Source organism: Erythrolamprus reginae, chromosome Z, assembly GCF_031021105.1.
Source record: "Erythrolamprus reginae isolate rEryReg1 chromosome Z, rEryReg1.hap1, whole genome shotgun sequence".
In the NCBI taxonomy this organism is placed as follows: Eukaryota; Metazoa; Chordata; class Lepidosauria; order Squamata; family Dipsadidae; genus Erythrolamprus; species Erythrolamprus reginae.
In genome coordinates this window covers 478,313-489,495 of record NC_091963.1, presented here as the reverse complement: position 1 = coordinate 489,495, position 11,183 = coordinate 478,313, and the positions used below count along the sequence as shown (strand labels likewise).

Below are 11,183 nucleotides of genomic sequence, written 5' to 3'. Positions count from 1 at the left end.
GAAAAAAAGGGATAAACACGGCTGCCATTTTGGTCGCTGTGGAGCCTGAGTTGAAGAGATTGAAAGTGGCCTCAATGTTAACTACTCCGTTTTCTGCGCTTGGCAAACCTGTCAAGGCCCTTTGCCAAAAATTCCACATTGTCCAAAGGTGATCTCAAAAATAGTGGCAATAAGTCTGTCGGCTAAATCGATTTTTAAAAAAATCGTTGGCAACTTCCTCACACAAACGGACCACAATGTAATTTTTACCAGAATCGCGCCCTTTCTGCATGCACGTCTCTTCTATAGAATGGCGTTGATGCTCCACACCCCATATCCCACAATCCTTTTCCTTTATAATGCCTCCTTCCTTCCCTTTTCTTTTTCTTTCCCTCTTCCTTTCTTTTCTTTCTTTTTTCCTTCCTCCCTGCCCCTTCTTTCCTTCGTTCTTTCATTTGTTTGTTCCTTCCTTTCTCTTCTGTTCTTTCTTTTTTTCTTTTCCTTCCTTTCCTTCCTCTTTCTTTTTCTTTCTTTTTTCTTCCTCTGTCTCTTTCCTTCCTTCCCTTCCTATCTTCCTTCCTTCCTTCCTTATACTATTATGACTTCCCCCTGCCCAACCCAAAAACTCCCTCGCGGTTCTCCCTTCCCAGCGGAGTTCCCGGGGAGACCCAAGAAAGAACCAGACGCCCATCAGGAAACTGCTGGAAATTGTTTATTGACACCTGAAGAAATGAAATTGGGATTGATGGTACGGAGGAAGGGTGCCCCATCCCGATCTGGATCTGTGGAGGAGGAGGAGGAGGAGGAGGAAGGTCAGCGCTTGGAGAGGTCGCCACCTGGAAGGAAAAGACACGAAGCCGGAAGATGGGCAGTCCAGGGAAGCGGGACTCCTAGAGATGGATGGATAGATAGATAGACAGACAGATAGAGAGACGGATGGGAAGCGGAACTCTTCGAGATGGATGGATAGAGAGAGATATAGATAGAAAGATAGAGATAAATAAAGATAGAGATAGAAGGATGGATAGATGATGATAGATGGTTTCATGGATGGATAAATAGGCAGACAGACAGACAGACAGACAGATAGATAGATAGATGGAAATAGATAGATAGATAGATAATGACAATGATAGATAAATAGAGAGACAGAACCCGGTTGCGACGCCAATCCAATGGAGGATGTTTACCTTGGCAGCTGCTGCATTCACACCCGTGGATCACCGGCAGAACCACGGGTTCCGTCTCGCCGCCCGGGCAGCGCAGGTTCAGGATGCGGACCGGACTGACCGGATCCAGCCGGTAACTGCAGCAGTCGCAGACAGTCTCCAAGTAGGGTTCCTGTAAACGGCAAAGCGGACACAGGTTTCTGTGAAGGCAAAGAATCATGGGAAATGGTGTGTGGAGATTCAATGTTGTTATTCTCCCAGGCAGTATAAAGGAAAAGGATTGTGGGAAACGAGGTGTGGAGACTCAATGTTGTTATACTTCAGTTTGACTGAAAGGTAAAGGATGGTGGGAAATGGGGTGTGGAGATTCAACGGAACCCCATCAGAAGCATCGAGTGGGGAATTGCCTTACCTCCGGGATGACGTTGGTGCGGGAGGCGCACTGCCCCTCGCAGAAGCCCACCTCCACGCTGTCTAGGAAGCAGGGCCCCTTCGTGACATTCCGCTGTTCGGTGAAGTGTCGGCAGTGCGGGTGCGGCTCGGCTGTTGGGGGGCGAAGAAAGGGAAGTTACGAGCCCGACTATAAGCCGGCCCATTTAAAATGGCCGCCCCCATAAGGACACAGAGCAAAGCAAGGTATGGCTGCCTATAAAGGTCCTCCAAAATGGCCACCTTGGCTTCAGCGTGCCCTGCAAAATGGGTGCCACGCTTTACCCCTTGCAAAATGGCCACCTCAGCTTTAGGGTGCCCTCCAAAATGGCCACTGCCTTTTACTGCTTGCAAAATGGCCGCCTCAGTTCTAGGTTGCCCTGCAAAATGGCTGACAGCACCCCCAACATTCCGCGAGAACTGGAATCAGCAGGAAGGAAGGAAGTAGGGAGGGAGGAAGGAGAGAGGATGGAAGGATGAAAGGAAAGGAAGTGAGGAAGGGAGGAAGGAAGGAAGGAAGGAAGGAAGGAAGGAAGGAAGGAAGGAAGGAAGGAAGGAGGAGTCAGGCCCCCTCCCTCTCCCCCGCCCCACAATCCGTGAGAACTGGAATCAACAGGAAGGAAGAAGGGAAGGAGGGAAGGAAGAAGTGAGAGGAAGGAAGGAAGAACTGAGTATGGAAGGGGAAATGGAGGAATGGAAGAAGTGAGAGGAAGGAAGGAAGGACTGAGGATGGAGGAAAAATAGGACGGAAGGAAGAAGAGAGGAAGGAAGAAAGGATGGAAGGAAGGACAGAGGAAGGGAAGAAGAACTGAGGGAAAGGAAAGAAGAAAAGAAAGTAAGGACTGAGTGTAAGGAAGGAAGGAATTGAAGGATGGACTGAGGAAGAATGTGGAAAGGAATAAATGAGAAGAAGGAAGGAGAGAAGGAAGGGAGGGAAGAAGGACAGAGAAAGGAAGGAGGGAAAGAGTTAAGGAAGAAGTGAGGAAAGAAGAGAGGAAGGACTGAGGAAGGAAGGAAGAAAAGGAAGGATGGACTTAGAGGAAGGAAGGAGGAAAGGAAGAAGTGAAAGGAAGGAAGGAAGAAGGAAAGAAGAAACGGAGGAAATGAAGAAGTGAGAGGAAGGAAGAAGGGAAAGAACTGAGAGGAAGGAAAGAAAAGGAAGGAAGGGCTGAGAGGAAGGAAGGAAGGACTGAGAGGAAGGAAGGAAGGACTGAGGAAGGAAGGAAGGACTGAGAGGAAGGAAGAAGGAAAGGAGAAATAGAAGAAGGAAAGAAAAACAGGAAGGACTAAGAGGAAGGAAGAAGGAACAGAAAAGGAAGAAGTGAGAGGGAGGAGGACTGAGGAAGGAACAGGGGAAGGAAAAACAGGAAGAAAGAAGAGGAAGGGAGGAAGGACTGAGGAAGGAAGGAGGGAAAGAGGAAAGGAAAAAATCAGAGGAAGAAGAGAGAGAGAAGGAAGGTGAGAGGAAGCAGTGAGGGGAGGATGGAAGGAAGGAACGACTGAGGAAGGAAAGAAGAAAAGGAAGGAAGGACTGAGAGGAAGGAATGATGAAAGGGAACCGCAGCTCTTCTTCTTTCCCTCCTCTTACCATCACAGTTCTCCTCGCTGCAGGCGAAGATGCCCCTCCGACAGACACTGCAGGGCCAAAGAGAAGAGCCCGTCACCTCAGGTTTCTAGTCCTCATTGAGGAGTCCCCCTCTCTTTTCCCTGTTCACAATAGGCAGAAGTGGGCATGGAGGCCTCCCTCCACCTCTTCAGATCGGGCCTCACTCACCAGATGTGGCATTTGTGTTGGAAAGTACTCCCAGGCCCATATTCTTTGGTGCACTCATCCTCGGATAGGTCAGCGGCCCAGGGCCAGTTGGGCGCCAGGCCGATTGCGCAGCGGCAGTCTTCGTGGGGGACGCAGAGCTCGTCCTGCAGCACCTGTAGAAAAAGTAGACCGAGGTTTCAAAGACTACGACTCCCAGAATCCCCCTTCTTGAGCCCTGTTTCTAAAAACTGGTGGCCATTTTGAGACATCTGGACTTCAACTCCCAGAATTCCCCACTTGAGTAACGTATCTCAATTGGCGGCCATTTTAAGACATCTGGATTTCAACTCCTAGAATTCCTCAATTGAGCAATGTTTCCCAACTGGTGGCCATTTTAGGAGTTCTGGACCTCTCAACCGGCAGCCATTTTAAGAGATCTGGACTTCAACTCCCATAATTTTTTAGTTAAGGAACTTTTCTCAACTGGTAACCATTTTGAGACGTGGATTTCAACTCCCAGAATTCCTCAGTTCAGCAATGTTTCTCTATTGGTAGCCATTTTAAGACATCTGGACCTCAACTCCCGGATTTCCTGTTTCTCAACTGGCAGCCATTTTGAGACATCTGGACTTCAACTCCCAGAATTCCTTAGCTAAACAAGTTTTCTCAACTGGTGGCCATTTTGAGACATCTGGTCTTCAACTCACAGAATTCCGCAGCTGAGCAATGTTTCTCAATTGGTGGCCATTTTAAGACATCTGGACTTCAACTCCAGATTTCCTCAGTTTCTCAACTGGCAGCCATTTTAAGAGATCTGGACTTCAGCTCCCATAATTCTTTAGTTAAGCAAGTTTTCTCAACTGGCAGACATTTTATGACATCTGGACTTCAACTCCCAGAGTTCCCCATCCAAGCAACGTCTCTCACCCAGCAGCCATTTTAAAATGGTCCGAACCTCAACTCCCAGAGTCCTCCAACTGCCCTTGCCAGGCTGGAGGATTCTGGGAGTTGTAGTCCAGACTTTCTTAAAGAGGCTAAAGGTGGGGAGATCGAGAGAGGTGGGGCCATTTGGTAAGGGGGCAGAGTTCGGCAAGGGAAGCATGAGAATCTCACCTGGTCAGGTGGACAACCACAGCCCGGCCGGCATTCTCCTTGCAAGCACTGGGTCTCCAGTCGCAGGTCGGGGCAGGTGCGTGGGCAAGTATTGGTGCAGGCGCGGAAGACTTGGGTCGCCGGGCATTCTGGGAAGGAAGACCAAAAGAGTAGTCAGCATTTTAAGACATCTGGACTTCAACTCCCATAATTCCTCAGTTGAGCGCATTTCTAAACTGGCAGCCATTTTAAGACATCTGGACTTCAACTCCAGATTTCCTCAGTTTCTCACAAGTAAATCTCCTGAGTAAGATACACAACTACTGAGTCCCCAACCTGAAGAATGGCGTGACTCCCTCGTAAATAGTCTGAGGGTATGTGGCCCAATCGTCAGCAGCGTTATTCGTGGGTAAACCTCTTCCCGAGTAATCTACTTTACTGTGGACACCCCAACCCAAAGCATGGTGCAACTCACTTGTAAATCGACTGTGTGTGGCCCAGTAATCAGTAGTCTTACTCGTGAGTAAACCTCCTCCTGAGTAACCTACCCTACCGGCACCCCCAACCTGAAGCGTGGCGTAACTCCTTCCTGAGGGTGTGTGGCCCAGTAGTCAGCAGAACTACTCACGAGTAAACCTCCTCCTGAGTAACCGACCTTTCCCGAAAACCCTTAATGTTCTAGCTCCAGGAGGGGAGGGAAAAAAAGAGGGACAGAGGGAGGGATGAAGGTAGAAAAGCAAAGGAGGAAGAAAGGTGGAAGGGAAGGAAGGAAGGAAGAAAGGTGGAAGGGAAGGAAGGAAGGACTGAGAGGAAGGAAAGACAGAAAGGAAGGAAGAACTGAGAGGAAGGAATGAAGGAAGGACTGAGAGAGAAGGAATGAAGGAAGGACTGTGAGAGAAGGAAGTTGAGAGGAAGCAGGGGAAGGAAGGAAGGAAAGGAAGAATAGAAAGAAGGAGGGAAGGAGGGTGGGGGAGAAGGCAAGTAAGAGGAAACAGGGAAGGAAGGAATGAGGAAAAGATTGAGAGGAAGAAAGGATGGGAGAAAGAACCGAGAGGAAGGAAGGAAGAAATGGAAGGAAGGAAGGAAGGAAGAAGTGAGAGGAAGGAAGGAAGCCCCGCTTCCCCCTTTTTACTCCTCCCTCCCTGGCCACCGCCGGCAAGTGAATTGGCACCGTTCCCTTCTCCGGACTGCATGACAAGTGTGCCGTTTTGGTGGGAAAACCCGTCGTTCTCTCGTTTGTTTGTTTTTTCCCCAGGCCATCATTTCGGTGCTATGCTAGACATTGGGTGGGGGGCGGCTGATCCCACACCGCCCCTTAAATTCCATTCGGTGTAGACGCCACCCTGATTTTTTTTAAAAAGACATCTCACCGGGACAAGGCTGGGTATTGCAACGCGCAATGCTTTCTGTCTGCTTGGCCAGGCATGGTGCCCCACCCAGGTCTTTGTGACAGGTCCGGTGCCTCAGGGCAATGCCCCCTCCACACGTCACCGAGCACGTGCCCCATGCCGACCACTCGCCGTACGATGGGCACATCTCTTCTGAGCAGGTGAAAGATCCATTCCGGCAAGTGCTGGGAGGGACAAGAAAAAGGGGGGTGCATTTGCAGCGGGCCGTAAAGGTGCCACCTTGAGTCTCCCCCACATACACCCCAAGTGGAAAATCCAGCGCCGTTAGCCATTGAAGCAGAGAATCTCTTCTCCTTCTCTCGCTTCACCATTCATGCCTACTAACAACCCCGCGCACCCCAGGATCGCGAAGCATCTCCTCCTCTTCTCCTTCCACCAGATAACTAAGTAACTAACTGAATAACTAACTAACCCTTCATGGCATCAGACAAGAATATCTCTGGGACCGTCTTCTGCTGCACGAATCCCAGCGACCAGTTAGGTCCCACAGAGTTGGCCTTCTCCAGGTCCCGTTGACAAAACAATGTCATCTGGCGGGACCCAGGGGAAGAACCTTCTCTGTGGCAGCCCCGATCCTCTGGAATCAACTCCCCCTACCCTCCTTGCCTTTCACAAACTCCTTAAAACCCACCTCTGTTGCCAGGCATGGGGAAATTGATTCCCCTGAGCCGTTTCCGCTTTACGTATGGTTTGTATGAGATGTATGATTGTTTTTTATATTAAAGGTTTTAAATTGTTTTAACCATTGAATTTGTACTGTTTTGTTGTTGTGAGCCGCTCCGAGTCTCCGGAGAGGGGCGGCATACAAATCTAATAAATAACAATAACAATAACAATCATAATCATAATATAATAATAACAACAACAACAACTAAAGAACTGAATAACTAACTAACTAAAGAACTGAATAACTAACTACCGGTAACTAAATGAATAATTGAATAACTGAATAACTGATTAATTGAATAACTAAATAACCAATACAATAACTAAATATTTAAATAATTAAATGACTAAATAACTGAATAATTAAATAATTAAACAACTAAATAATTAATTAAAGTACTTAATAACTAACTAACTTAATAACTAACTAACCAATTAAATAACTAAATAATTAAAAAACTAAAGAACTAAAGAGCTGACTAACTAAATAACTGAATAACTAAAGAACTGAATAACTAAAGAACTGAATAACTGAATAACTATCTAGATATATAACTAACTAACTAAATAACTGAATAACTAAATAACTAAATAACCAAATTACTAAATAATTAAATCACTAAATAACTGAATAATTGATTAAATGAATAACCAACTAAATAACTGAATAACTGAATAACTAACTAACTAATTAACTTACTTACTAACTAACTAATTTAGTTAGTTATATAGGTATTTAGTTGTTTAGTTATTTAGTTATTTAGTTAGTCATTTAGTTATTTAGTTAGTTATACAGGTACAGTGGTACCTCCTCTTATGAACTTAATTCATTCCATGACCAGGTTCATAAGCAGAAAAGTTCATAAGAAGAAGCAATTTTCCCCATAGGAATCAATGTAAAAGCAAATAATGTTTGCAACCCAACCCCAAAAGTCACCCATTTTGCCTTGCACCACTGGGAAACCCCGCTTCCGGACTTCCGTTGCCAACCAAAGTACCTGTTCTTGCGCTGCTGGGATTTCCCTGAGGCTCACCTCACTGGGATTCAAAGCAGCGCTGGCAAAAATAAAGGGAATCCCAGCGAGGGGAGCCTCAGGGAAATCCCAACAACACAAGAATGTGCGCTTCAGCTGGCAACAGAAGTCTGGAGGTGGGGCATCCCAGTGGCAGCGGCTTGGGCTCGTAAGGTGATAATAGTTCGCAAGAAGAGGCAAAAAAATCTTACATCGGGTTCATATCTCGAAAAGTTCGTATGCAGAGGTGTTCATAAGATGAGGTACGACTGTATTTAGTTATTTAGGTGTTTAGTTATTCAATTATTTAGTTATCCAGTAACTAAATAACCGCCCCCCCACTCCCGTCTCACCAGTTGTGACAATCCAGTTCCACCGATTGGCTGGGGAGAACTTCCGTGCTGCCGTTGGTGCCCACGAGACCGCAGCGGCAATCCGGGATCGGAACGCAGGACCCATCTTGCCAAAGTTGCCCATCGGGACAGCGACATCCTGCGAGGGAGGGGGAAGAAATTTCCAAATTGCAGATATTAAAGATGCTAGTCCTCAAAGGGGTAGTCTCGGAGCGAATAGGGGGACTGCATTACCTTCTCTGCACAGCCCCCGCAAACACTCAACGTGCTCCCAGAGATCCAGGCAGTTGCGCGGGCAGGCGTTGGCGCAATTTGTATCATAGACCTTGCCCCGATCCTCGCACGATTCTCCTGTGGAAGTAGAACAATGTTGAATCTCCACACCTCATTTCCCATGATCCTTTGCCTTTATACTGCCTGGAAGAAACACTCCAGTAAAAAAAAAAACCCAAATCTCCTGCGCCCTTCCAGGTTTTGCTTCTGCACATACACAGAGAAGGAAAAACACACGCTAGACACCACTCCCTGGCCCTTCCCAGATTCTGTCTCTGCATATGTGTATAGAAGGAACAAATCACACTAGACTTTCCTCCACCCCTTCAGGTTTTGTCTCTGGACATGCGCAAGGAGCAGAAAAAGCATGCGCATGGAGGAAAAAGGCATGTTCAGGAAAGAAAGCATGCGCAGGGGGAAAAAGCATGTGCATGGAGCAACAGCATGCACAGGCAGAGGAAAAAAGCATGTGCAGAGAGCTAAAAAGCATGCACAGGGAGCAAAAATAGCATGCACGTGTAGAAAAAGCATGAGCAGGGAGAAAAGGCCATGCGCAGTGAGTAAGAAAGCATATGCAGGGAGCAATAAAACCATGTGCTGGGAGAAAAAAAACATGCACAGGGAGCAAAAAACATGCAGAGGGAGAAAAAAGCATGCTCATAGAGCAAAAAAGCATACACAAGGAGTAAAAAAAGCATGCGCATGGAGCAAAAGCATGTGCAGGGAGAAAAAAGCATGCATGCAGAGAAAAAAGCATGCGCAGAGAGCTAAAATGCATGCAAATTGAGCAAAAAACCATGTGCAGTGAGAAAAACCATGCTCAGTGAGCAAAAAAAGCAGGCACAGGGTAAATAAAGCATGCACTGGGAGCAAAAAAACATTCACAGGCAGCAAAAAAACCATGTGCAGGGAAAAAAAGCAGGTGCACAGAGAAAAAACATGTACAGGGAGGAAAAAAGCATGTGCTCGGAGAAAAAAGCAGGCACAGGGAGCAAAAAACCCACACTCAAATCTCCTGTTCCCCCTCCAGGTTCTGCATCTGAACATGCACATGGAAGGAAGGAAACACACTGAAATCTCCTCTATCCTACTAGGTTTTGCTTCTTCGCATGTACAGGGAGCAACCCCCACCTCAGCAAAATCTCCCACACGCAAAATCATGTGTGGCAGACACGATGCATGTGCGAGATTTGGGCAATATGTTTACTTTCTGCACATGGGCACAACCTGTTTTTCATGATCATTTTGCTTTTATACTGCCAGGAAGTAGAACAACGTTGAATCTCCACACCCTGTTTCCCATGATCCTTTGCTTTGCGGACGGGAGACCACCAGGAAAAGCTTCCATGGTTGACTCGTTTCCCTCCCTCCCTCTTTCTCTCTCCCTCCTCTTCTCCTTCTCTTTCTCTTTTTTTCCTCAAGCAGCTCCGAGCAATTTAGGGAAATCCTCCCATGTATCCTTGTAGAATAACCTCTCTTTCTCTCTCTTTCTCTCTCTCTGTCTTTCTTTCTCTCTCGTTCTCTCATTCTCTTTCTTTCTCTCTCTCTCTCCCCATTCTCTCTATATATCTGTCTCTCTCTCTCTGTCTCTTTCTCTCTTCCCTTCTCTCTCTATATATATCTGTCTCTGTCTTTTTCTCTTTCCTTCTCTCTCTCTCTCTCTTTCTTTCTCCACTACCCCATATATATATATATATATATATATATATATATATATATATATATATATATATATATATATATATATATATATATGTCACGGGTATATGTATGTAGATTGTTCTGAGTTCGGGTTTTGCCCTGTGTAATATTTTGCATGTCTATGCGACGTTTCGGTGAAATCACATTCACCATCATCAGGCTGAAGTTTCAAGCTTCGTGCTGTTGTAAAAATGTCAATGGCTCACCAGGAGTTTCTACACAGCAGGCAATTGCTGAGCCATCAAACCACACCCAGCCACCAGTATTTATAGAAGGAAGGCAGCTCAGGTCTCGCAGTGTTCGCCTGAGAACAAGGACAGAAACACCAGCCTGAAGATGACGAGTGAGACCTCGTTGAAACGTCGCCAGAAATTTCCAAATCCTACACGGGAAGAAACCCGAATATACCAAGACCGTCATATATATATATATCTGTCCCTCTGTCTCTTTCTGTCTCTTTCTCTCTCTCCCTTTCTTTCTCTCTCTCTCCACCCCCCCTCTCTCTATCTCTCTCTCTGTCTCTGTTTCTTTCCCTTTTTCTCTCTCTTTCTCTCTCCATGTTTCTTTCTTTCTTTCTTTCTCTCTCTCTCTTTCTCCCCCTACTTCTCCTTCATCCCTGGTAAGCCCAAGCCTTCTGTTTACCTGGGCATGGTTGCGAGTTGCAAGTCTCCGACTGGTACCGCCATCCCTTACACCACCGCTCCGCGTTGGGGTGCCGGGCCATCCGCTGACGCAAGTGGAACCCCCCGCCACAGGGTGCATGGCAAGGACTCCAAGCCCCCCACTCACTCCAGAGGCAGAAATCTGGAAGAGACCCATAAGGCTCAGCTGTAAAGCACACTGGAACTATCTTCTCTTGCTCGCAGAGAGTTTGAATCACAGCTTACCTTGGCATGCTCCGGTCTCGTCCACGCAGAGTTGCCACTGTGCCAATTCGTCGGTGCAAACGCTGTTCAGTCCGGTCCAAATCCGGCCTGTCTGTGGGTCGAGGCAAAAGCGATAACGGTGCTGAACGGAGACGTAATCCATTGGGGAAAGCTGGGAGGATTTGGTCAGGAAGGGGGGAGTCCCGGGTTCGAGGGCCGCCAATGGCGAACAGTCCGAGCACGCTGTCCATGCCGACCAATCGCTGAGTGGAAGCTGCCCTGCGCCGGAGAAGCAGAGAAAAATAGGATTCACTCATGGGGTTGTTTTTAAGTGTGCTGTCCCAGAACCGTAAGGAAGAACAATCAGGAATTTTGGGGCGCAGACATCAATGGCAGATTTTCCCCAGGCATGTGCAAGACTGCAATGGCCATGGAAGAGTTCTCCATGGCCAGGAGCAGTCTATCCGAAGCAGATTATTT

The 11,183-nt window shown here is 47.1% G+C and overlaps 1 protein-coding gene across 1 annotated transcript in view; it reads right to left on the bottom strand.

Annotated features, from left to right (window-relative positions):
• Window positions 1-684: 684 nt before the first annotated feature.
• The window catches only part of LOC139153202 (SCO-spondin-like), a 104,811-nt gene continuing 94,312 nt past the window's right edge, over window positions 685-11,183 (bottom strand). The window contains 11 exon segments of the mRNA XM_070726836.1: window positions 685-815; window positions 1,170-1,320; window positions 1,561-1,691; window positions 3,166-3,212; window positions 3,352-3,503; window positions 4,444-4,571; window positions 5,793-5,995; window positions 7,864-8,002; window positions 8,098-8,214; window positions 10,480-10,641; window positions 10,725-10,982. Coding sequence (XP_070582937.1) covers window positions 793-815; window positions 1,170-1,320; window positions 1,561-1,691; window positions 3,166-3,212; window positions 3,352-3,503; window positions 4,444-4,571; window positions 5,793-5,995; window positions 7,864-8,002; window positions 8,098-8,214; window positions 10,480-10,641; window positions 10,725-10,982 — 1,511 coding nt within the window. The 3' untranslated portion in view covers window positions 685-792.